The sequence below is a fragment of the Cotesia typhae genome, unplaced genomic scaffold (assembly GCF_013202065.1).
Source record: "Cotesia typhae breed Kobodo isofemale line unplaced genomic scaffold, CoteBio_Ctyphae contig_4, whole genome shotgun sequence".
Lineage (NCBI taxonomy): Eukaryota > Metazoa > Arthropoda > Insecta > Hymenoptera > Braconidae > Cotesia > Cotesia typhae.
Genome location: NW_027423748.1, coordinates 7,062,507 through 7,090,447, shown reverse-complemented (window position 1 = coordinate 7,090,447; position 27,941 = coordinate 7,062,507). Strand labels below are relative to the sequence as shown.

Sequence of the window (27,941 nt, the reverse complement as noted above, 5' to 3'; positions counted from 1 at the left end):
CCACGGTGATTAAGAGGTCTTGGGTTCATAACAAGAAATTTGACACAATATAATTCAAACTCTAAGTGATTATGATTATTATTAGTATACTACCAAAATAACTTGATGCCCGATAAAAATATTCTAAGAATATTGAGTCGAATGTTAGTATGTCTGAGTAAAATATCAAATTATTGTCATACACTTCTGGTTTATGTTATAATTTATAAGTTATAATACATAAATGTATGTGTAAGCTCAACAGTTATTTCAAGTGTATTTTTATTCAGTGTTATGTTGTATTCAGTATTGAGGAAACGACAATTAGTACCTACATATCACAAATTATCTACATATCTCTCATTTAAATCTATTTATAATCCAAACAAGTTTAAGTAGTGTGAGTACATAACAGTCGATCTTTATAAAGATATTCGGTACGTTTAGTACGCGCGCGCAAACAGTTCACATCGTTTTCCGACAACATTCAGATCACTAAGCTATCGTGTCCGTATTGTACCACAAATATGGCGAATATCTCGAGACGTTTATTTAGACCGATTAAAAATTGTTACAGCAACATTGTTACTAATAATTACATCGTTAAAACAAACGAAAATATAACTAAATTTATAAAAACAAGTGCTGGATTAATTGCCATCGGTGGCATTGTATTTTACGCCGGAAAAAAATATCACAGTGTCAATGTCGTCCATGCAGCAGCTCGACCACGCAAGGTAACTTTTCTTGTATCCAGTTTGACCGGAAAACATGTTACTTATTTTTATTTTTCGTTGTATCTTATCACAGTTTTAATTTACTATTATCTGAATTTATTAACATAATGCCCAATAATATTGTCTTAATAGCCTACTTACCAAGATATCATTATACTAATTATTGTACAAGTACAAAATACAACCCATATATACAATCTTGTATCAATAATGTTTTGATTTTTCCCTGGTATGCGCGCGCATCACCCAACATTTTGTGCTCAAATGTTAACTATTTTCGTAGTTTATTTTTATAAAAATAAAATAGATACTTGTGATAAATTTCAAATAAAAGATAAAAATGATTGAGTATTCTGTAGAGTTTTTGTTATTTAGGGGAAATTCAATAATGTAATTTCTGGTGTAATTTAAATTTTAAATCCATTCAGTACCTCCATTTAGTAGTATAGAAGAAATACACGCACATTGTTAAAGTATTTTCGAACATTAATCTTGTATTACTGTGAATAATTTATTTCCTTTTAGCGACAACATTTTTTTTACGAAATTTATCGTGTTTATTAAAAGGATTATTAATCAAACAATAGGCTGTAATATTTCATTAATAGTTACGAAATTATTTTTTTTAATTATGGGTTAGATTATAATTTCATATTTTATTCATAGTCATTTCTGGGTGTTATATGATTCTAAATTGATCGATAATCTTTTAACTACTTTCAATACTACTTTTTTATTGATCTTTTTGATCTTATAAAAAAAATTTCAAAGCATTAATGCCTCTGATAAATAATTTATTCACACTATAACTTCCCAAAATTACAAAAATAAATTTCAATAATTCTTTTGTACACGAAATTATTATTATCATTATTTGCGTTTTTATTTAAGCCGTAACAGCTTGTAATTTGTAATTTACTGTATTTTCCTTTTGATGTTTCAACTGCTGGTTATTTCACGCCGCCGGGTGGTCGATAGAAGGAAGTTGTTAATTAGCGTACTGGCTCTGAATTTTCTTTGTCGGTTTGCTAAAGTTTTGCATATTTATCATTTAAAATATTCTGTAAAGTTACAAGTATCGATCTACAAGCATCAAAAGTCAACTGAATCAATATAAAAAAAAAATAAATTTATAAATGACGTTATCGAATTAAAATTTTCTCCAAATGTCAATCATCAATAAATCAAGAGTATTTTTTATTTGGGTTACAAGCCTTTCATCAATAGAACACGGTGATATTATTTTCCCATTAGCGTTTTTAGAGACAGTAACTAAAATTTTATCAGTTTAATTCCATTAAAATTGAAACATGGGACCGATATTATTAATTATACCATTTCGAAAGAGTACAATTAATTTAAAAGCAATAATTTGTTATTTTTGATTAATCCGATAGTAAAAAATTCTAGAATCCCATAAATCTCCGAAAATCTAAATCTAAATTAAAATCCATGATCTTCCTACGCAGACATTAATATAATGTATAATGTTAAGAAAAAGCGACCTCAACTTATCAAATAAAGACACTAACTCAATGAAATGTTGACCAGTGCATCCCACTTGCCACCCAGCTAATGCAGAGATAGTAATGGCGCCTGTCTACTTTATTTTTATTTTATTACTTATACTACTCGAAAGAATTTTTCGAATGACATGGGTAAATTATCACACTCAAGATGCTCATAAACTATCGAGAAAAAAACTATATATATATATAACATTACAAGTACATAAAATTTGTTGTCGATGGGTTATTGACACTAACAGCATCGCTCACATACAAATTGATTTCAATTAAAGTTCATAACGACTAGAAAAAAAAAAATAATAATTTAAGCTGAGGCTTTAAAGAGTTTGTTGATACATTAGAGGCTATAATAACGAGTGCCATGTCTTCCACGTGGGTGGGAACGATATAAACCCCCTTTGTACATCGGTTTTCTTTGTCTTGCAAACATTTGTCATTATTTTTATTTTTTTTTATTTTAAATTCTCCCTCTCATCTGATTTTATTTTGTTTATTCTCAACTCATCATCCACGCGCAAAGTAAAACGAGTGGAGAGAAATTAAATGGAGTGTACGTGTTGCCCTGATTTAAGATCTCAACCGACTCCTAATTGGCCAGTGATATAAATCATCATTTTTACATCAACTTTTATTGTGGATAGAAGCAATTACTATATGCGGAAGGGCTAAAATATAAGATAAATATATGTAATTATAATAACAGAGAAAAAAAAAATATCCATAGAGTTTATTCGAGTATATTTTATGTGACATACATATGACCAATAGGGCAACATAAAAATTCATATAAACTTGCCTGATTATTTAATTTTTTTCATATAAATTATTTTATGTTTTTAACGATTCGATTCGTTAGTTTAGAGTTTTATTATTATTACTTTTATTTTTTAGTTTATTATAAAATGTGCGAAAGAACACGCCGTTAAAGATATATGAGACATTTATAGGAATCAATGAATTGAAATACACGATAAATAATAATTATTAAGTACGATTTAATATGTTAAGTCACGCGTATAACACATTTTAATAATTTATTAAATATTTTATTCAATAATTATAGTTCCTTTTTACAGATACTAGATTTATAAGTAACCGTTGTCAATTTAAAGAAAATCTATCATCGTGCGCTTTTTAATAATAATAAAATAGACGTTATTAATTAAAGATTATTCGAAATTTATCATTGTATCGACTCAATAAAATTGAAATATTATTTTTTGTGTAGAAAGCAGCGCCACCCAAAGTTATCGTAAATAATATCATCTTTCTTTTTTTACTTCATAGAATCTACGGTCCCTAAAAAGAGACTAAAAAATTTTTTTTTGTTAAAACGGTTCATTTTTTTTTTTCTTTCGAGTATCTAAAACTGCTTAAAATCCGCCGCACCGCTATATATGAAAGGGAATTTATAAAACGTTAAACACGCCGTCGATTCTCTACTGTAATATATATATATATATATATATATATATATATATATATATATATATATATATATATATATATATATATATATATATATATATATATATATATATATATATATATGAGCTACAACTTAGTATCTATATACCTTGCTCTGTGATTCATGATTTTTTCGGTTACCCTTTGCACCGATACTTTTATTCCGCGACTTTTGAATATATATGTTCGTACATATTTATTTCGGATTTTTTGAACTCGATAGGCCCACGCTACTGTAAATTTTTATTTATTTCGACTTTTATTATCACTTAAAAATAATTTTTTTCATTTTTTTCCGGTAAAAGAACAAATGGAGTAAATACTAAAATAATTTATTAAAAAATGGCACTGTAAAAAATTCGATTTTACTGTTATATTTTTGTTCAATTTGTATAATTGATTTAAATATTTTTTAATTAAAAAAAAATTAAGCCCCAGTGTACTTTATTTTTATATTAAAATTGTTTCAAGTATCGGAAAAAATAATTAAGTAAAGAACAAAAGGATCGTCAGTAGAAAAAGATAAGGGAAAATCGTTTGGAATTTACTTCAAATGGGCTAAAGTGGAATTTTGAATCGGAATGTTTTCTAGTTCGAGACACACGAAGATTAGAAAATAACTTTTTACTTTATTTTTAAGAGGGGTAAATACAACACACATTCTTTAGTGTCACAAAGAACTTAATAAAGACATAAATTCGATAACCAAACATTTATTTTTTCATCAACAAAATCTGCTAAAGATATCTTCTAAATAAATGAAAAAAAAAAAAAAAATTAATAAAATAATAATTTGATGATTAGTGTCGTTTAAAAGTTGATGAAAAATAAAAAACAAATAAATAAAAGCAAGGTGCTTTACTACAATTCTCATCGCATAATTTAAAAAAGTTTATAGTAGTGACCTGGAGTCACAGGATCTAGTGAATTTAGACATCTTATTCCGCGAACAAAAAAAAAGAACCTGAGACACTATCGTGGAGGTCGTGCGGTCCGCCGATGACACACTGCCATCGAGATAAAGTCAAAATATTGTTTAAAATAAAAAAAAATATTTATATATTGTATCACTATTTTTCAAACTCGGTTTCTTTTTCTACGGTTTTAAATAAATTTAAGGTAACTTAGTTTTAGATCTTTTGGAAATAATGTGACGTGCATAGCGATAGTAAAAACCGATTTAATACCGTTCCACCTTCTATAAAGAACACATGTAATTTGGGGTAAACGATATACATAACACAAGAAAATGAAAGGATGCTGCACGCGATGTATCGTGAAAGACTATAAGTAGACCTTTAAATTTTCAATTTTGCCTTTCGCTGAAATTATATATATATATATATATATATATATATATATATATATATATATATATATATATATATATATATATGAATGAATGTATATATATATATTAAATATGTGCGTTATATTCTTCTCAAGTCGTTGACTGTGCCGACCAATTTTCGGCTCACTAAATCAGGCAAGCCTGTTTGGATGGTGCGAAGACTTTGATCATCGCCGTAGATAACACGAGTAAGAGATCAGATATGCATTGTTATATATTATTAAATGATAAATATACATAATATACTCTCCAGTACAGTGTTCGATGTGTCTAATTTTTGTTTCTATTGAATAGATTTTTTATTCTTTGGAGTAAAAAAAAAAAAGATATTCAAAAATTGGAAAACTAAAAATTAAATTTTTATAACGAAAATAAAAATTTTTTAATTTATTTAATAATTGTTAATTTGTTCAATAATTTTTAGGTGGTTTTTTTTATGCTATAAAATTATATTTGAAGCAAAAATTTATCAAGAATTCAATTTATGATTGAAATTTGATATTATAATTAATCAATGTTTCAGCCAAGAATTCTTATTTTATATAAATTGAATAAAAAAGTAGCTTTTGATATAAATTTTCTTAGAGAATTTGGTAGTTAATTTGAAAGAAAGTACCTATCGACACGTCTATTATTCACCAATGAAAATATTTAGATAAACCGTGGCACCATAGTGTTAACCCGACATCAATCATATGATTTCTAGGTGGAATAAAATAAACAAAAATTAGTTAGGCGCAAAAAATGGAAAATTTTGTTAACTTCTATTTTGGATGGCGCATAGCACACTCAAGTGTTGGTTATTTAAAAAAGAGTGTGGCAATGTCTCTATTATCCGATATATCTGTGAAATTAAAACCATCGCCACGGGAGGTATATAGGTATATAAATTTGTGTAACTTTTTTTCTCCTAAAAAATGTGAACCCCATGGATTTAAGACGCTGAAACGATGGAGTTAATGTTTGAATTATAAATATTCGTGTTTTTTAAGGAAATATCTCATCACAATCTGTGTCAACAGTATAACAAAGTCGTTAAGTAAAAATTATCACACATTAGTTGTTCCATTCTTAAACTTTATAATTTATTATTTTTAATTTATTCAACGTCTAGTTTGTTAAATTCGATCGTAAACGTTTGCTTTAAATTGTTTACAACATTTAAAAAAATTTTATTGCCCTTAACTGATATATTGTATTGAAATTTCGATTAGATGTTTTACTATAAAATAAAACCAGAGAAATTAAGTAAACAAGATATTCCCTTGTTATGTGGGCTTTCGTGTTTTCGTAGTAACTTTGTACCGGAAATTCTTTAACACTTCTTCAGATCATGTCACCGGAAAAGTTTATGTCCCTACTGAATACTGAAATGTTCACATTGATCTAAATCGTTTTGGAGCTATAATGTCTAATGTCCCGAGAAATAAAATAAAAATTATAATTATTATTTTTTCTTCCAAGAATACTTCCCATATCTACTTTAAATAATTCAAAAGAAAGTATCTTTTACAATTTTATTTTATTTCTAAAACGGTATTTTTTATTTATTTAAAAAATAAACTCAACAGTTGAATTTAACATTTTAGTTATTTTGTTGATTTTATTTTTCAAACTTATTTTAATAGAAATAAATTTGGTGAAAAATAAATGTGAATGGACAAGTTATTACGCTAATAAGAGACGTTAGGGTGAATATTATTATGCTAAATCTCAGACGGAATTTTCGGGCGTCATGTTGATCGTGCTAAAGTGATGTAGAATAACCAGCTTGCAGTCGACGAGGCGCGAAATAAGATAGACAGGTGTAAAGAATTAAAAAAACAGCAAGTGCAATGGGCGAGAAATAAAAGCTGGCTCTGGTATAAGAATATCACGTAGGACATGACAATCCTCTATATAACACTAAACGAATTCAATTTTCAGTTTACCAGTTTACCAATTCATACTTTTTTTTTTTATTTAATTTTTTTATTCTTTCACTAAAAAATTTCAGCCTCCATTCATTATTTTTCGTCACTCTGCCAATTATTTAAAATAAAATTTCAAGACTTTTATGCCGTATTCAACTTTTATGGTCTAATTAGCACAAATTTTTAAGTCGTAAAATTTAACCATCATTAACATGATAATTTTATTTTTTGCCTTCTTAAAATACCACATTTTTCGAATTTTATTTAATTGTACCAAACATTTTTTTAAGTAATCTATATTTTAAAGAGAATAAGAAAAATTTTGTTTCCAAGAAAAAAAATTCTTAAAAGTAATTTTTTAAATGCAAGATTTTTTTCTCTTGGACCAAGTTAATTTTTTCATAAGCATATGTAACGAATGTATAATAAATGTATAAATTACAAAAGTACACTCTTATCAAGATGTTTAGTTAAATTAATAATCAAAGGTACAGCGTACACAATAATTACAATACATAAAGAATTCCTTTAGAAGAGTAAGGTATATGGTACACGTCTAAGCTAATTTGTAAGCCCACAAACAATTTAATAAAGATATAATTTGAGTAAAGGCTAATAAACCGTATCATCGATGAATCTATGCTTCCAAAAACAAACTTAGGGGCGGAACTAAATATTAACCAATAGATATATCATGCCCTGGAGAGAAAGAGAATATCGTGAAGTTGTCGATTCTCAATTTAGTGGCAGCAAAAAAACCCTAAGAATTTACAGTAAAAAGAGACGAAAAAAAAGATGGATTTTTTAGTTTAAAACAACATTGAATTCTCATATACTCTTGAGAGAGGAAAAAGTCGACAAGATACAAAACCAGTTATCTCTTTTCCTTGATACATCAATGAGATAACCAAAGAATCACAGAGTTACATACAAATAATAGTAACTAAACGTGTATGGTACGTATGTACTTCACGTAGATGTACATTAAAATACCTGGATGTATAAACTCGTAAGATTTTACGAATCGCGGCGGACTGTGCTTTGACACACACAATCAAGTGTTATTTAAGGAAATGAAAAGAAGAAAAAAAAAAAAGGCATGAACACAAGACACCAACGTAACAACGAGACACGGGACTCTTTATCAGTGTAAGTGAACCATGTACAACCGGTACAGTACCTGTACTTATACTTATAAACCGAGAACAAGACTCTTGTATACAAAAGCTTGTATAATATGGAATGGGACCAAGTTAGCGATCGCAGACACTCGCGAGACGCCAGTGTCCAGTGTAGCATCTTTGTATTTAACAAATCGCAAATCTTTTATTCACTCTCATTTATTTCTTTTTGAATCGTTTTTTAACATGTCTCGACAAGCCAGAGAGTTACCAGTTTTCGACGCCTCCGGGTGCGGGAGCGTACGTCCACCCTTTCTCACTCTTAACTTGCTCTACTCATTCTCGTTTAAGCCTCTTTCAGGCCAATCGATAAGGCACTTTACCCTTTTTTATTCACTCTTGTTTTTTAATTTTGTTCCATCATCGATTTACGCCAGAAAAAGCCCACTTGTGATGCAATTTAAACTCTAATTATTTCATTTTTTTTTTTATTACGCTCTGTATTATTAATTAATTACTTAAATTTCTTACTGTCAACACTTAAATGAATGGTCGCTAAAAGTATTACCAATTAAAAAATTAATAAATGGCCAAATAAATAATTGATAAGAAGATACAATATATAAATTAATGATATACTTAAAAATGTGTATAATGAAGTTGACATGGTGTCTATTGTCAGCAATAAAAATATCGCCTACATTATAAATCGCATATAAGAGATGTTGACAGTTTACAAGTAAATAACATCGTACATTACTCCGATTAAATAAATTAAATATATTCTGATGACATTGCAATACAATTTTCATCCTTGTGCATCATATAAAGTATGTATATATATGTATACGGCTTTAAATTAATGTATCTAGCACTTGGTACGTGTAAATATATTTTATATTATCATTTAACATTACTCAAGCATCGTCTTTATTACCGAGTTTAAACTTGACGAGCCGCTGAAGTGACTAATGGATCTTGAATGATACTTTTATATTTTATAATCCCCAAGGAAATCTTCATCTTCACTATCTTGTTCATTAATAAAAAATATCTCCAGTTAACTTAAATAAAAACTCAGATAAAAAATTAATAAAAAAATCTTTGAGATCAAAGAGCGATTTGCATACACGACAATAAATCTTACTTGGACCTGTGATTATCGGATTACTAAAAATTCCAGCCCTAAAGGCTCTCCGTATGTATAAATTGTTTTTTTATTATTTTTATTTCTCTTTCTCTTTCTTTAAAAAAAGCTAAACGAGGCAATTGATTGAAATATATATGATACATGGATCGGGTGTGTAATTTAGTGTAACAAAATATTATTAAGTGCTGTGCAGGAATTTTTATAAAGGAATCAATTTAAATAAATCGTTATTATAAATATTTTGAGTTATATTATCGAGTTATCACGTTCACACTTAAATATTTAAAATGAGGCGCGTATATATTCATATATATGTATAAAAGGTATGTACGTAGCCAAGCAAATCCAAGTCATTATTTATAATACTGATGAATAATCTCACACTATACAGAATAACCACACGCAAAATTTATATTATAATGGCAAATATTATATATTATATTAACGTTTGAATGGAAGATCCCGAATCGCCAAAGGTGCTTTTTTAAATTCATTACCCTCTCAAATATTCAATTATTCTTACTATTTTTGTTTGATTTATCATTACAATAATGAAAAACAAATGGAGTAATAAAAATATTGTTGAAGTTGTTTTTTTTAACTCTAAATTCTCTCTGCAATTTGTTAATTTCACGGCTGATTAGAATACTAAAACTTATTTATTTCGATGATTATACGGCCAATTAGTCGGACGATAAATTTAAAAATCTTCCAAGTATGAAATAGAAATTAATTATTTTTATTTAATAAATTTAATATTTAAAATAAAAATAGAGGTAAAAAATTTATTGCAATTTACTGCAAAAATTAAAATCAAAAAATTTTTTATGAAACCTATTTTTCAAATGAAAAAAAAATCTACTTATAAAATTAAAAATGATTTATTTTTAATTTTTTTATCAAAAATATAAATCACTTACTTTATAAAATTAAATTAATATTATTATTATTATTGCGTTAAATCGGATTAAAATTGATGAACTTAAAAGTCACGGAGTATCCTTCGAGCACGTGTTACAAAAAAAAAAACGCGTTAGTAATTTATATATAGCTCAAAAAAGGAATAAAAGGCCTTGGAAGTAGAAGTAAAGTAAATGGATTGAGATTGTTATCCAGGGAACAATTATTTAGAGTCAGTTGTCACCCGTCATTGTTTTGGTGTCCGTTTAATAAAGGTGTAAGTAAAGTGTGATCAAGGTAAGGTATGTTAGGTTGTAAGAGAACCGTAAAAAGTAGCCCATGCCAGTGGCCTCACGCTCAACAGCACCAAAGTCCAGTGAAACAACGCCTGTATCGGATTGAGAGGGTTGATGTTATCAGCGGCATCAAGCCGTTTAAAGTTATTTCTATAGCACATATATACGTATGTTAATGTATTACACGTACATTCGATTACCATTGATACGATTTCATCTCAGAGATATAATTCAAGTAACGTGGGTGATTAAAAATAAATAACGGACCACCCATGTCAATAATTTCCACTTTAAGAAAATCACTAATATATTATTACCATTATCATTATCGCTATAATTTATTTTTTATCTATTAAAGAACAAGTGTTTTGACTCATTGGGTGACGGTTTTTATTTATTGGACATTAATTTGATTTTTATTTTAGACACCTAAAAATTTTTGAGGCGTTTTAAATATGTCCTTTTCTTTTTTTTTTTTTTTTAACTATTCTGTGAAATTTTTTAATAATTTTCGACCGTTTCCGGGAATTTGAGAGTGTTTCTGGTTAATTCTAAAGTTATTTTTATGAATTGATAGCTGATGGTACTCATAGTAAGACTTGCTATGTATGAATGTATTGGACATAGAATGGATTCTATATAAGTTGAAAAGACAAGAGACAAGATACCAATTTATTCATTAGTCGGCGGGGGTTGCTAAAATACACGTGTTATCTTGATATTTAAATTATAAAAAAGAGAAATTATAAATTCGTGAATGTTTTTTATAATAATTAATATATAATAATTTGTCTGTTGTCATAGAAAAAGGAAAAAAATATTTATTGACTTTGGTAATCATAAATAACTCCCATTAACCTTGTGCGACTTCGTTACCAACTGTTGTCTCTTATACCAACGAGTTTTCGGAATATTTTGCATTATTTGTTGGTCGAGTTTTATTATTATATTTGATCTCACCGTGTGGTGTTATGTCTTTTATATGTTATATGTTGGCGCCCCTCGGTGCGCTCGTTAGCTCCCAGAGCGATCGTTTCGACAACCAAACTGGCGCTTCCGTGCGTGTTTAAATTCAATTTCAACGCACGTAACACGTTTACGCGAAAAACACATTAACGAATTTAAAAAAAAAAAAAAAAAAAAATCTTTATTATAATTTATAAAATAAAACTACTAGTATTTTAACTTTGTAAAAATATTTTTTAAAATAAAAAAAATTAAATACCACAAGGCCGAATGTAGTAATAAAATTTTTTTGGACTTTTATAAATTATTATCGTTAATAAAATTAAATTGGAGCCCAAAATTTAAGATTAAAAATTTTTCCTCTAATTTCACCAAAAAATAATTATTTTTATCTAATAAATTTTTTCATAATAAAATTTAATGTTCCCGTTGGATTTTTTTAATAAATTTAATTGTCCATAAATTTTTTTTATTTATTTTATAAAGTGTGTAAAAAGAAGTTTCTTCGCAGTAGGCCCTGTTGAGTTGTCGATAAATCGATCAACGCACATCACTTTAACTTTGACCAATACACTCACACCAATCTCAAAGATCAGCAACCTGAGAAACAAATCCCAGGAATTAAGCGTCCCACCTTGTATTGAGAAGCAGTGGAGGCTAGTAGTCTTAAACTACGACACTTTCTGCCAGGGATCCAGGGACCTTCCTCAGAGCTAATATGAGTTATGAAAACCCTGTTGGTGGCTCCGCCGTGCGGCTTGAAGAAACATTTCAATCCAACAGCTATTTTTCTTATATTCAAACTTGCTATAACAAGACCGCTTGCGAGAATATTTTTTTTCCAGCTTTAAATGGATTATTTATCTATTTTATTAGAATTTATCGAAAATTCCCCGACCTTTCACCTCGAATTTAATAGGTATCATTTTTATTTGACGCTAATCATAAATCAAACATTACATAAAAATTTTTTTTAATTACACATAAATCTACTGTTTTATAAATTTATTATTGTTGCTATTATCTTGTTTCTTTATGTATTATTATTATTACATCGAATACCGAGATTACTGTTTAATAAGAAATTATATATAAACAAAAAGCAATTAAATTTAAATCCTTTACAGCGAGAAGATGATTTTCCCAAGGCGGTTAAATTGACTATGAGGGAACGAAGATTTATCAAATTTGCGTCAGTCGAATTCAATGGCCAGCTTTATATGACACCTCAAGATTTTCTTGACAGTATAATCGAGCCTGAACCAAGACGTAAGTTGTTTTATTGTTTATTTCTCCCGCGATTCATTAAATCTCTTACTCATGTCACAGTTGACGATAAAATTTATAAAAAAGTAAAACCATAAACCTTGAAGTAAAAATAATTTTTATATATTTTTAGCTAGATATAAACGAAGAATTCTTGCTAACAAAGATATTGAAATGATTAAAAATACAACGCCTTTATTGCAACGAGGGAATTCTCATATGTTTAGAAATCTCAAAGACAAAGGTACGTGTTAACAATAACATCCTTTTATAATAAAAAAACTCATCAAGTACCAGTTTTTAAGCATAGTCATCAGACATTGATTGTTTATATAAGATTCTAATTATAAGTTAATTTTATTTGATGTAGATAATAATTTTTTTTATAAGGTAACTCATAAATTAAAAAAAAAAATTTTTATTTTAAAAATTATGAATAAGTCTGACCAAATTTTAGACATTTAAAATTTTATAAATTCAATATTACGACGTTGCGACATGAAAAATTAAATAAAAATTTTTTAGACTTAATTTGAATTATGTTAAGTAAAAATTTGTATTTAAAAAAAACGTCGAAATGGTGTGGTATTGAATTAATAAAATTTTAAATATCTAAAATTTGGATCAGGGAAGTTGGCTTAATCAATATTTTTAATCAGTGAAATCAACGATTTTAGAAATATATTTTAAATTATTAGTAATCTTGTTTTTTCTTCGACTTCTGAAAGTCATAAAATAATTTTTTACATCAATGAAACACCATTTAAATTTTTAATTTTCACAATACTTTTTTAAAAATCAAACAAAAAATTGAATATCAAGAAAACATAAATCACCGCAGAATGAATCACAATACATACTAATAATTAAACCAAAAAAAAATATCTAGCTTTAAATTACACGTTGTGTAAAACTTTAGAAGGATTGACGACTGCCCCAATGCTGATTTATTTATTTACCATAAATCATAGACACATACATGATAAATTTATGAGCTAAGACTGTTTATGGTGGTTAATTCAACGTAACAACTCGTCAACTAGATTGAAAGTAAGACATATCGCATAGACGTACGACATCTGCGAAAGTGATTGGTGATTCGACGACCACAAAGAGAGTAGAGATCAGTATTAAACATGGACACAGTACATGGAAGACAGTGAAGAGTAAAAGCATATGCGGATATCTATCAAAACACATGTCAAGAATCAGCAGAAAATGGATTTTATTTTATTTAATTTTATTCCATACACGACGACATGTTATAGAGACATCAAATGTAAATAAACAGGGAGTATAGTATCATATGAGTATGAGGTTGGAGGATGTATGTCTATAATTTTATTAAGGTAGATATAGAGCCAGCAGTATAATAATATAAGTAGAGTGCAACGAGTTTATTGAGCTGGTAGAAAAATCATTGCGGGTAGACGTGATCTTTAAATATGACCTTACTCAGCAATTTATTGCGAGTGTAAGAAATTAACGAGTATTTTTTATTATTATTATTATTATTATTATTATTATTATTATTATTATTATTATTATTATTATTATTTTTTTTTTTTTTTTTTTTTAAGATGGATCGTTTAGTTTAAGATATTCTTTTTGGTTTTAATATATATTATTTTTTACTCGGTTTCAGGAATAATTTCTTACACGGAGTACCTGTTTCTACTGTCTATACTCACAAGTAAGTATCTCAAGAGTACAGTATTCTATAGTTAATTTATAGCGTAAATTACTGCGCTAAACAAACTTCGAGACACATCGGTTAACGTATTTCCTATACCCTGATATTAAAACCCGTTTGTGTGTACATTTATCTTTGTGAAAAGATCCTTCCTACTTGTGTGTTATAAACGGGCTTATATATATACTTATACACATCTCTATAATATTTGAATTGTCTTTTTAACTTTTTCATATCTTTATTTAAATTTAATGTTTAATAAATATACATTTCATAGTTATTTTTATTATGTATTAGGCTTTATAATATCATTATAATTCCCGCGATAAATTTATTTCGCAAATTAGTTTTCTTGTAATAATTAAGATTTCATCGCGACCAGAATTATAAATTTATATATATCAGCATCTATTAAATTACTTGAATTCCGACGGCAGTAGCTTTTGATCAAATTGTCACATCAAAATTAAAAAAATTTACTATGGATATTTAATTGTTTTAATTGATATCTTTAAAAGGAGTAATAACTTACTAATTATTGATTAAATTTTTAATTGTAAATATTTTTTTAATTTTAATAAAAAAAAAATTTTTGAATACTCTAAATTTTTTTTAAATAAAAACAAATTGAGGCAGAAAAATTGAAAAAATAATTAAACTAATTCTTTTAAAAATAAACCGATCAAATTTGTTGAAAATACAATTTTAAAATAAAACAGCTCGATATTCTATAGAATATAATTTAATTTTTTCAACAAAAATACCGTAATTTAAAATTATCAATTTAAGTTTAAGTGTAAAAAATAATATTCAACAAAAACCAAAAAGAATTTATCATTAAATTTCAATCTAAATATAAATAAAATTTAATAAATAATTTAAATCTTACAGAACCACAAACTGGATTCCGAATCGCCTTCAATATGTTTGATACCGATGGAAATGAAATAGTCGACAAAGACGAGTTCCTTGTGGTAAGACAAACGTAAAAAAAAAAAAATTGCACTTAAACGGTTCCTATTTTTAGTGCATTTTATTTAATTTATTAAATTATCATTCAATTAAGACTGAATTTTTATTAATATCCCTTTGACATCAAAGCTTCTATTTTTTTATATTTAGACATTTTATAAAACAAAATTCACGGATACATTACATTCATTATATCAATAAAAGAAACGAACAAATAGTGGGAGGGACCACCATTGACATTAGTCTTTGCATGAAATAAATTTTTTCACAGATGAGGAAGCTGTTCGGTTCCGGAGTAAGAAATCGTCAGCTCCACGAGGCAACTGAACGAGTCGTGAGTTGAAGCCGCGGAATTCCAAACGCTTCGCAACGTGAACATAATGATATAATATAATATAAATTTTAAAAAATTTATATAATTAACACTTGTGTATATTTTATCAACATCTAAGTACATTTATATATATAGATTAGATGACGCTACGAAGGAAATCGGATTTTTGCTTTTGAAGATGCTGGAGCCTTATAATTTCTAATCATCTGCTGTGTTTTTACGTGTATGTCCGATTGATCACTTTAATTATAAATTACAACTTTCACTTGTTTAATAATTAAGACTATACGTTTGCTAAATTATAAACAGCTATTAATTGACGTATCAATAATTAATATATTTAACTATTAGTTATTATTATTATTAATTACTAACTATTAATTTTCAAATTACCAATTAATGCTTATAGACGAATGTCTGTTCAATTTAATTATTTAATATAAAAAATTAACAACTATACGCATTAATTAAAATTAATTAATTAATTTTGTATTACTGTTGATTTAAAATTAATTTATAGAAACACTTTAAAATGCATTAGCACTCCACATCCTTTTTCCTTTGTTTTTATAAAATATATATTAGCTATCACACATACACACACATGCTTTTTACACATACTAACATTTGGTTTTTTTGTTATTTGTTTTAAACTAACTACACATTTTTTTTTTTATTTTATTTTGTTTTTACTTCACTTGAAATGTAGTTAAGCCTCAGCAATATAAAAAGTTTATTTTAATTATGTTTGCTTTATTCAAAAAAATCAGCTGCAAAAACTAGTTACCCCGAGCGAAGAGATGACACTTGCCACGAAAACAATACTGCGAGAAAACCATGATAATAATTCATCAAAGAATCAAAGTATCTCATCAAGTTCATATGTAAGTTCATCAAACACATATCATCAACAAACTCTATCATCTATGTATGCAAATGCAAATTTAACACTTTATTAGTTTATTATAAATTGCTGCTAAAATAATTCTGATGGACCAATCCCAACCTTATTGTACTATATTACTTAAAACCTTTTATATGTATTTAATCCTCTTATTCTATAATTTACTAATTAATTTTATTTCTTAGCTCTAATGCCTCCGTAATAAAATTATTAATTTATTATCAATTAATACTTAATGCTCATTTATTTTTATTTTACGTTTGTGGAATAGATGGAGAAAATTTTTAGTTATGCGTGGAAAGGAAGACACGGTGGTCATGATCAAAATACTAATAAGGATAAAGTAGCCGGCGATAATAATGTTGTTGCTGAGACGCCTAGAGAAGATGAGGTAATTTATTTTTTATTTTTATAATTTAAAGTTATTGCTACAAAATTACTTTTAATTTATTTTTAATGTCTTTTGTTATGATAAATAATTATCCAGGGACTGCAACGAAGGCACGCGGTAGATACGACAATTATGATTCATTTCTTTGGAAAAGACGGGACCAAAGAACTCAAGTATGATGGCTTTAGACAATTTATGGAGAATTTACAGCATGAAGTACTGGAAATTGAGTTTCAAGAATTTTCAAAGGGAAGTGATACTATTTCGGCATTGGATTTTGCTAAAATTTTGCTGCGCTACACGGATTTGGATACGGACGAGTTAATTTTTTTTTTTTTTTTTTTTATTATTTAAAAATAAATCTACTATTATTCATATCAAGCCTAATGACATCATTTTTCATGTTTTAGGTATGACAAATATTTAGGTAGATTGTTAGAAAATCCAGAACGTCATGAAGACATTAATTTTCCGGAGTTTAGACTTTTTTATCAGTTTTTAAATTCTTTGGATGACTTTGCAATTGCTATGAGAATGTATACGCTTGCTGATCATCCAATTTCTAAGGGTAATTGTTTTTTTATTTTTATCAAGTATTCAAGTAATTTTTATTTTGAGTTCAAATTCCTTTATTAAAAAGTTAATGTGACGTTTTCATTTTTGTATCTTTTCGTTACTATGGTGATCACTTTGGCAACGTTTACAAAAAATTCTTGTACCAAAAAAATAATTTTGAAAAATTGCATTGCCTTGAATCAATTAAAATTTACTTAAGAGCAGTTAATTTTCAACTAATTTTATTATTTTAGATGAATTTTACCGCGCAGTAAAAATTTGCACTGGAACAATTATTCCAATGCATATGATAGAGACAGTATTTGCTTTATTTGACACTGATGGTGATGGAGAGCTGTCTTACAAGGAGTTTATCGCGATAATGAAAGATCGCTTGCACCGCGGCTTTAAAGTAAGCATAAAATAAAAAATAAAAAAAAACTAGCTAATAAAATTAAAGTTGAAACGACTAAATAAATTAATTGATTTTTTTTTTTTTTTTTTTTTTTTTTTCAGACTCAGCCAAGGGGCGAAGGATGGGAAGCTTTTAAATACTGTTTAAAGCAAGAAATGAAAGCACCCTAAGAAAGATTTATGAACTTGTTTTTTATTTTAATCTCTCCAATCTCATCAGCAATCATTTCCCGTGCCAAATTTTTTTTCGCGATTTAATTGAAATATTTAAATGCAAAACTACTGTAGAAAATTTTAAGTTTTTAATTTTTTGCTAATTTACTTTTAAAATTTATCATTTATGATTATGTAAATAATTAAACGTATATACAAAATAAAATATATAAATGATGAATATTTATTGTCAGTTAACACACTTTTATTGTCAGTTAACAAGTCTCGTTATGTGTGTACTTATCATCCATCTAATTGTCATCTATTAAATAAATTTATTGCGTAAAAAAAAAACTCTCACATCCTCACATCCTCACATCACAAGTCTTGAGGAAATTCATAGCATTCCGGTTTAAAGAACGTTGATTTAAACTCAGACAAGCTATTTTAACAATGAATTACATCAATTTTAATAATTAATTTAAATTGAATGACTTTATATAATTTTTTATTATTTATTTATTCCTTTGTTTAGTTTAAATTATTAAAGTTCAGAAGAACGTACACCTTACTATAGTACCTGAGTAGTTTTTATGTTAAATTTGTTAATAGATGGCGAAAGGTAGTAAAGCCGAAAAAGAGAGAAAGTTAAGTATAATTGAGTTCCCTACAACTGTACCAACCCAGTACCTAGAGTAATTCATATTTTGAATAGGAGGGGGCCAATAGAGTATTGTTGACGATGAGTAAACTAGTCAGTGCAGGTCGGTTAACGTAGTACGTCGCAAAATTTGCTTTTCAGTTTCTGTTAAGAATCCACGTGACAAACTTGTACGAATGTTTTAATATTCGTAATTATTTTTAATTTGTATTATATTATTATATTTTTTTATTTTTAACTCGAGATTTTAATTCTCTCTAGTAGTTTTATTATTATTTTGTAAATAAATTAATTTTAAGTTAATTGCTAACAGTGTTTTATCAGAGGAATGGGAATGACCGGTGTATTCAAGTGGTTTAGACGGTAAGAATTTATCAATTAATAAATAAATTCTTTTTTTGCATTAATTTGGAGCAAAAAATATTTTTAAACAAAATAAATGTGGATTTAATATTAATATTTAAATAGTAAATATTGTTTTTAAAAAAATTCAAGTAAATAATTTGTTCATAAATTTAACAAAAATAAAATAAATACATTTAGTGAAAAATAGACAAATCTACCTGATAAGTGGAATAATATACTAAGTAAAGGAAGTATACGGGCATTAAACGGTAAAAGTGAATGTCATGGTCGTTGGCCAACAATTGTATACTTCAAGTTTAATTTTTGGGTATTTACGGTTCGTAGAATGAGCACATCTTCAATGCTATTTTAAGCTAAAACTCACTTTCTTGTGAAAATCTTAATTTTCCTACGGATGAACACTTGTCTACCTAGTAATATCTTTTTCATTGTCTCCAATAATCCATCTTTACAACCCTAATACTCTCTTTGCCTATCAGGCAACAGCTGAGGGTCTGACTAGACCTGTTAAATATGGGCTTTTTGTTCCGGGGAATACTCAGAGACCCTCATAAAACTATTTTAGACATTTTAAACTACTAAAATGTTAGCAAATTATCGGTCGATTTTCTCCGTTTAAAATGTAAAAGAATCGCTGGATGTTATTTAAACGGTAATAATATAAACCATTTTATGCTGATGTATATTGAATTTTTGCAATAATAATAATAATGAATAAAATTTATGTTACTCACTCTTACTTGCTGTTTCCAATTCGTTGAAAGTATTTTGAATTTTATAATACAAATCAAACATTGAAGCTTCCGTTTCTGTAAAATTACACAATTAATGTCAGGAAGTGAGTTTTGAATAGACAGGATGATGAAATAAATCGACGAATCCTGTACAATATGCTTGTATATATATTTACTGTCGATCGAACACTTGTTGATTTACTAGCTAAAATTCCTCTGCCAATTTTTCCGCTAAAACACTGACAAAAAAAATATATTTCATTATTATTACATAAATTTATATATCAAAAATAATATCGATACACGTGTAATAAATTTTTTTACCTATCGTTGTAGAGACATGATTCAAAGAGATAGAAGTCGTCAAAGTTTGCCACCGAAATTATCTGGTCTTAACAAGTACGTATTTCTGTCATTTTCTTTTCACTTATTTTTAAGAACTCACTATAAATAAAACTATAAAAGCGTATTATCTAATTCACTGAATAAATAATTAACTCACGTTCACACAAATCACCGGAAATTTATTCGTAAAAAATTGGCACACCTATTCTAGTTAAATTACATTATTTGTTTGTTGATTTAAACATTATCAGGGAAACATTATTGACGACATGCATGATTGATCAGTTTAAACTATTTTTTTTTTTTTTTAAATAAAATAATTGATAAATATCAGGGATTAATTATTATTTTTTAACAACAATAATTAATGAATGAAACTTTTAGCAATTAAAATTTTTTATGGCTCTGAAATCTGAGCAGATAATTCAATATTTTTAATTTTAATTAACAAATAAATTAGTTTTAAAAAATATTTTTGCGAAATTTTTTTGACAAAATTTATTTGTAAGAAAATTTTGCAATGTCTTTTAATTTTACTATTATAACTTTTTAATTTTTTAATACCAAAAAAATTATTACAAATTTTTTGTTATTTTAAAAATTATTTTTGATAATAAAAAAATAATTTTCATTATTTCACCTCAATAATCAGATTTAACCAACAAATTTGTTTTAAAAAATTGCACTTTTAATTTTTTTTAATTTCTCTATATCAATTTTTTTTTGTACTAATTTCTTAAAAAAATTCTAAAACTCATTAAATATCTGCTACTTTAATTTTCATTCTACTATAAGGTCAAAGATAATAATAACAATATCAATAAAAAATAATATATTAAAATTAAGCGACATTCAAAAAAAATTTTTTTTAAATTAAATTAAATTAAAACAAAAAAAAAATATTTTTACAAAATTATACCTGTAATTTTTTAAATTTTCTTCATGTGAAATTTTTTCAAAAAATTTTTTTTCTTTATTTTTTCAACAAAAAAAAATAAAAAAAATTTTTATATGTCGGCTAACTTTATTGTCATAAAAATATAACACTGAAGTTAACAGATATTAAAAATTTTTTTAGAATTTTCTAGCAATTAAATTATTAAAAAAAAATAATAATTAAAAAGTTTCACATGTGAAAATGAATAAAAATTATAAGTGAAAATTTTTAGAAGTATTTTTTTATTGTAATTAATTTATTAAAAAAATTTTTTTAATTAATGATTGACGGTTAACTTCAGTATTATATATATATATATATATTTGCTTTTAAATGATCGAATTAAATATTACCGAAAAAATAAATCTTTAAAACAAACAAACAAATAAATATCAAAACACTCTAATCAATAATTTACAATTATCATCATCATCAACAAACAAAGAAAGGCTACTGACTCTAGAGGATGACAAGAACTTTTTTGCGCGTTTGACCGTTAGACGCCATTTTGTAAATGAAAAACGGCGGGATTGCGAACCCTTTAATACGTACCTAAAAAAAAGAAATTTTGTCGCCATCTATGGACTTTGGTATCACTTAGAAATTAACCGTAAAAATGTAAGATGCAAATGTTAAAATTATATTTATTTAATTAATAATAAAATTAAATAATTAATAAAATAATAATGCCTGATTTAATTGACGAGCTGATAAATTCAATTGATACTTCATCAGATAATGATTCGTCTTCATCAGTATCTTCTTTGCTGTCATATTCTTCCAATGAATATAATTATTGTTATAACAATCGTTTGAGAAAAAAAATTTCACATGGTCGGACTTATATTATTAGAACATCAATCCGTGTTAGAAATAAACAAAGTCAGAGGTAAAAAAAAATTTGTCTGTACACTTAATTAATTAATTTATTAAAATTTATGTAAATTTGTGACAAAAAAATTTTTATTGGTTAATATTATTTTTTATTAACTTTATTTTGTTTTGTTTTCAATAGTGATGCCTACCGTACGGCATTCCAAGCATTTTTGGACCGCCGTCGCAATCCAGGGGATCCAGGATTCATCAACAATACCCCAGAAAAAGGACGTACAGATAACACATCAATTTTGTGGAAAAAAAACTACGAAAACACGGCCAAGAATATTGACGAGAGTGAATTTTCATCGGATTTGGTGACTATCTGTGAAATTCCGTACGCATCTCCGTCAGAAATATTTGAACTAGGCTGGGTAGCTGGGACTGAGGACCGCAACATTGAGCTGTTATACGCAGAATGGCATAATATAAAAGTCTCATTACGCAGACATCTCAATGGTGGGTGTAAAAATGCCATAAAAGCTGACATTAAAATTCTCAGCGAAATACGGCACCCAAATATTATGCTGCTGATGGGTACAACGCACACTGTTAACCACAATATCGCTGCTATTTGTGAACCCATTGATTGTACACTCCATCATCATCTCCACGAGCAGTTTCAACAAATTTCTATCCAAGACATCGTTAAAAATACTGAACAGCTCGCAGCGGCGTTGAAGTATGTCCACATGCGAGGATACGTTCATTCTGCTATTAATTCACACTCTGTCTTCCTGACATCGAATGGAGTTATCAAGCTCGGTGGCTGGGAGCTTGCTGTGGATCTTAATAAAGTAAGTTGATTATTTATTTTATTTTATTTATTTATTTATATAAACAAATCCAAAAGCGTGTAAAAATTTTTTTTTCGGAAATCGTAGATTTGTCCGAAACGTGCAAAAATGTTAAAAAAAAATTTCATACGCCCTTATGGCTTCACGGACCCACCTCGAATGCCATAAGGGCGTATAATAAAAATTATATTATTTTTTTTTAAGTCCAAAAAAAATTTTTGGTTTTAAGAAAAAAAATTTTTTTTTGCATTTCTCGAAAAAATACGTCGGTTAAAAAAAAATTTTTTTTTATACGCCCTTATGGCTCCCGGGACCCACTTCGGATGTCGTAAGGGCGTATAAAAAATTTTTTTTTTAGGAATCAACGTATTTTTGTATGAAACGTGAAGAAATACAAAAAAAAAAAAAATTCTCCAAACTAAAAATTTTTTTTGGACTTAGAAAAAAAAAATGGGATTTTTATTATACGCCCTTATGGCATCAGTAATGCAAATTAGTAACAAGATTGTATTGTTCAAATTTAAGTAAGTTATTAAATTCATTAAGAGCGCAAATCTTGCATCATATAATATACGAGCCTGGTGGCTGATAAACTTATTAGTATTGAAATCACCAGCCATAATAATTTTACAGCTAACATCACTCAAACTCTCAAATAACAGCTACAAAAAACCACTAAGTACACTAATCACTATTGCATGGGGTACATATACACGATCAGTATAAACTGATCAGAGCTATTTATGATTATTTTATGACTATCAATAAATATTCAATAATTTTATTGATGATATTGATTTTGTAATTTAAAAACAAATTAATTCCAGATTACTGTCGATGCACGCAAGTATGAAGATTGCTTGAGAGCTGAGATATTTAGATGGCAAGCACCAGAACTTTTTAACCGTCAGAAACCCACCACGGCGACTGATGTTTATGGACTGGCGCTACTTGTCTGGGAAATGGCTACGATGAGTGTACCCTGGGTAGATTTGAATAAAGAAGAGCTTGAATACCAGTATCTTCAATTAAAGCGAGGTTTAATGACTGGTAATAATCACTTTCCTCCTCAGCTTCAGAATTTACTGGAAACTGGATTGCAATTGGATGTGAGCAAAAGAACCCTGGATATGATGAAGATGAGCCGGTATTTGCAGAGACTTGAAATGCAGTATGAAAACCAAAAGCCGCTTTATGTTGATCAGTCTTTGGTTAATACCAATACAATTAATGATTACAGTTATTTGTCTGAATCTTCGATACTTACTTCTGATACGTCGCCAAATATTTTACGATCTGTATCAATTTCTTCTAATAATCCACAACAAATTATTGCCAAGATTAAAATACCTGACTCACAAAAAATTTCAATTAATCAGCTGAAATCTCCAGAAAAAATTTTAGTTCAACAGAAAACTCCTGCGGCAATTCCACGAAAGACTCCAATAGTTCATCAAAGAACTCCGCTGATCCAGCAAAAAACTCCATTGACTAAGCAAAATACTCCACTGACTAAAAAAAATACTCCATTGACCCATCAAAAAACTCCATTGGCTAAAGAAAGAAATTTAACTTCAGTTCAACAAAAAACGCCAGCTCATAAAAATTTTGCAGCTGAACAAACTACTCCGATGTCTAAAAAAAAAGTAGAGTCACGAAAATTATTTGAAAATGATGAAAATCGGAATGAAAATTTCCAAGATCATTCATTTAACAGTTCAAGTACTCAAAGCATTGACTGCAATGATCATTCTGAGGTCGTTTTCGCCCGTGAATTTCAACAGAGCCCAGTTCTACAGCGTAGGCCGACTTATAAAGTAATTGTAGACGATTCAATACCCGAAGAAACGATAGAAGAGCCCCGGCTTGATCGAACGAGATTAAAACAAGTCTTAGCTAATCGGCGAAACTCATTTTTCTCAACTGATGTTTCACAGATTAATAACAATCCATTCCACAGATATCAACTCACAAAGGAACAAATAATAAAACAGGGAGCCAGCAAAGACTACGAGCCCCATAAACCAGCAAGTCACAAGACGAGTATTGAGCCCAAGATGAATTCGTCCAGCGAGTACTCAATTTTATCTAAAGTAACACCTAGAAAAACTCCCAGGTCGCCTTATTCTTATGTACCGCCTCCGGTAAGAAATTCTGTAATACAGCCTCAAGTTTTGAACAACAACTCTCAAAGTTTTTTTGAATCGTCGCTCTGGAGCAAAGAGAGGTCTCTGTGCGCCTCCAGAACTCAGTTCTACGATTCCTTGGAGGACAATAAAAACTTGTCGCCTTCTAGCAACAAGACATTCACGGTTAAAAATTCCCCTGAGATTATTGTGAGCAGTAAAAATGGAAATCGAAAGCTAATTGTCAATCAAGGTGGTACTGACGAAGCTCTCAGCGCTATACCACGTTCTGGATCACTGAAAGCGCTCAAAGATACTTTGGATCGCGTAACTGACTTGGTAAAGACTTCGGTACATTTAAATAATCCGTCACCGCAGTCGCTGACGTCGCCTGAGAACTTCAAAGACTTTCAAAAATACGGTGAAACTCACGATACTCTGCACACTCCAGAGTCTGTTTTTGAGGAGCTTTATAAATTGAATGACAATGTTGAAGAAGAAATACGTCCGATAGAGAGGTCTGTGAGCGCTGGTACTTTTACATTGGAGATTGAAAAATTTTATAGCAATAGTGACGAAGACTGTCAAAAATATCAACATGCAGTGGCGAGTTTTGAGCAACGTGTATCTCCAACTTTGGTCGAAGTACAAACTGCTCTGCAGTGTGGAATTCCTATTCGCACTTGTCAGGAGTACGCAGGATTTATCAGACACGAGGAGAAAATTCAAAGCGATAGACTGAAGATCAATGACTCTAATTCTGATGATTTAAAGGAAAAAAATTTTAAGTTTGGTAATTATGACAAGAATAATTTTGAGTTGTTCGGTGATCATTTACAGAAAAATAATGAGTATACGTCTTACTCAGAAATAACTTTATCTCGCAGACGGTCATTACCGCCTGCTTTATGTCAGTTGAGAAATAATGGGAGTAGTAATGCTAGAACTGAGTCACCGTTAGCTAAAGAAATTAGTAAAAAAATAGACATTGCTGATGGGGCTGTTGAAGACTTTTACATTGACGATGAGTTTACTGAGAATAATCTCGCACCAAATATGCTTCTTTCTTACAGAAATTCAACCACTGACAATATAAGCGAAGAGAATTTTCAAACAAATCAAACTGAGATTATTTAATTAATTTGTGTGATCAATTTAACTTATCTTCTAACAATTGATTGTTTTAAATTAAATAATTTTATAAACCATGATTTAAATAAAGAAATTAATACATTTAAAAGTCAAATTATAAAAATAATTAAATTAACATGATAGCTTAATGGATATTCTATAAATATATACTTGATAATTAATTTAATAGACTGTATTAATAAATGAGTAATCAATTTTTATAAGCAATAATAAAAACATTTTAATGGAGAAGACTGTCAAATATTTGATTTGTTAATTTTAAATTGAATTGTGCACTTTTACATTAAATGTGGATTAATAAATAAACATATTACAATTTTAGTCAATTCGTTAGTGTCAAGACTTTGGTAATGTTTTTTTTTTTTAAATAATTGATAATAAGACTGACGATTTTAAACATAAGAAAAATACAATTTTTTTAAATTATTAGATTATCTAAATTGCGAGCCCGAAAACAGATACTATGCAATACATCGTTTTATTTTCCCATCGGACTGTACAACTTCCATCGGATGTGTTGTCCCAGAAGCATGAACTTGCAGTATGTAATCCAGCTCCATTTTTTTGCATTATTGTACACGTCACTGAAAATTATTGCAAGTGTTATTGCGATTGTATTTATTTTAATTTATTGCGACGATCAATTTTTTTTTTTAATTGTTCTTTTTTTTTTTCAAAAATGCAATTCAATGGGTAGAAAATATTAAAGGAGCATTTAAGCACAATTTTTCCGATAATTTGGAGTTGAAAAATTTTTGGTAAATATTTTCAAGTGGTGTGTCACCTTTTTAATTTTTATTTTTTTGAACGAAATTTCTATTTGATTTTATAGATAAATTTTTTTTGAAAAATACATAAAAAAGTGAAGAATAAAAAAAAAATTGATTATCATAATTTTCACAAATTTTACAAATTTTCAAAAGAATTTATAAATTACAAAAGAAAAAAATTGAATTTTACAATTTTGGAAAAAATTATATAATCCAAGATTCTACTGAGTTTAATTCAAATTATACGGGATATTTTTTCGGATTATATTCAGTGTAATCTTACGCGATAAAAATTGAAAATTGACAATGAGCTTAATATTATATTACAAAAAACAAATTTAATTATTAATTAATTAAAATAATTTTTGAATTATTATTAAAATAATAATAAGTAAAAAAAAAAAATTACCAATATATTTGTAGGGTTTTTGTAATTTAGTTAGACTTCCTAAGCAGCTTTCAACAACATGAGATGTCCACTGAGCTACTTTATTCTGATGGTAGGCATCACCACCTATCGCTACTTCAATAGCTTCTTTTATTATTTTACTTACGTCATCGACAACAAATTGCGGCTGTAAAAAATAAAAAACAACAATAATTAATTATAAATTTATGAATAAAAAAATCAAGTAAGTGATATTGACATTACTAACCTCTTCTTGCATGTCGTCCATTATAAATCCTTGTTAAATTTCAAAATAACTCAAGTGTCTGTTTAAATAATTGATTTAATAAATAAATTTTAACTTTTTATAAATATATATTATTTTTGATGTCTATAAAATTTGACAACAAAATAAAATCCTTTTTTGGTAATCACTATTGTAACTATTTTATTTATTCGTTGATTTTTAATTGGTAAAAAATGTTTGAATGTTAATTATATAAAATAAACTTTTGCTTGTTATAAAATGTATAGTATTTTAGTTATTGAAAAATTAAAATTTATAAACAATTGTTCGGGTAGATAAAAAAAAACAGAGTAGTATTGAGACACCAGCTGGTATGCTCCTAAAGTCACGGAAAATTACTAGAAAATAACCAAATTTAGAAAGTGGTCCGTGACTTTAAGAAATAACATGT

At 27.7% G+C, this 27,941-nt stretch overlaps 4 protein-coding genes across 8 annotated transcripts in view; 2 read left to right on the top strand and 2 right to left on the bottom strand.

Moving 5' to 3' along the window:
* Positions 1-19,928, bottom strand: part of Mgl (low-density lipoprotein receptor-related protein megalin) — a 106,987-nt gene extending 87,059 nt beyond the window's left edge. The window contains exon 1 of the mRNA XM_074242283.1: positions 19,853-19,928. Within this exon, the coding sequence (XP_074098384.1) occupies positions 19,853-19,913 (61 nt within the window). The 5' untranslated portion in view covers positions 19,914-19,928. The remainder of the gene's footprint in view (positions 1-19,852) is intronic.
* LOC141527043 (calcium uptake protein 3, mitochondrial-like) lies at positions 326-18,334 on the top strand. 3 transcript variants are annotated; one of them, XM_074242293.1, is made up of 12 exons: positions 326-716; positions 12,537-12,678; positions 12,809-12,919; positions 14,321-14,368; positions 15,260-15,342; positions 15,612-15,674; positions 16,445-16,558; positions 16,850-16,969; positions 17,066-17,289; positions 17,380-17,537; positions 17,779-17,936; positions 18,041-18,334. In XM_074242293.1, the coding sequence occupies exons 1-12, from the start codon at positions 507-509 to the stop codon at positions 18,107-18,109; spliced, it is 1,500 nt and encodes a 499-aa protein (XP_074098394.1). In that variant the 5' UTR covers positions 326-506; the 3' UTR covers positions 18,110-18,334. The 3 variants fall into 3 exon arrangements, with proteins under 3 accessions (XP_074098394.1, XP_074098395.1, XP_074098396.1); XM_074242294.1 differs by lacking the exon at positions 15,612-15,674 and having other exon boundaries at positions 338-716; XM_074242295.1 differs by lacking the exons at positions 15,612-15,674; positions 16,445-16,558 and having other exon boundaries at positions 338-716.
* On the top strand, positions 18,855-26,411 carry LOC141527039 (uncharacterized). 3 transcript variants are annotated; one of them, XM_074242285.1, is made up of 5 exons: positions 18,855-18,922; positions 19,066-19,115; positions 20,189-20,251; positions 22,150-22,807; positions 23,635-26,411. In XM_074242285.1, exons 2-5 carry the CDS (start codon positions 19,081-19,083, stop codon positions 26,068-26,070), a joined length of 3,192 nt encoding a protein of 1,063 aa, XP_074098386.1. In that variant the 5' UTR covers positions 18,855-18,922; positions 19,066-19,080; the 3' UTR covers positions 26,071-26,411. The 3 variants fall into 3 exon arrangements, with proteins under 3 accessions (XP_074098386.1, XP_074098387.1, XP_074098385.1); XM_074242286.1 differs by lacking the exon at positions 20,189-20,251 and having other exon boundaries at positions 18,865-19,115; XM_074242284.1 differs by lacking the exons at positions 18,855-18,922; positions 19,066-19,115; positions 20,189-20,251 and adding an exon at positions 21,806-22,023.
* LOC141527046 (dynein light chain Tctex-type-like) lies at positions 26,145-27,859 on the bottom strand. The gene is made up of 3 exons (XM_074242301.1): positions 27,512-27,859; positions 27,265-27,430; positions 26,145-26,669 (listed from the first exon to the last, which is right to left on the bottom strand). The coding sequence occupies exons 1-3, from the start codon at positions 27,530-27,532 to the stop codon at positions 26,521-26,523; spliced, it is 336 nt and encodes a 111-aa protein (XP_074098402.1). The 5' UTR covers positions 27,533-27,859; the 3' UTR covers positions 26,145-26,520.
* Positions 27,860-27,941: the final 82 nt, after the last annotated feature.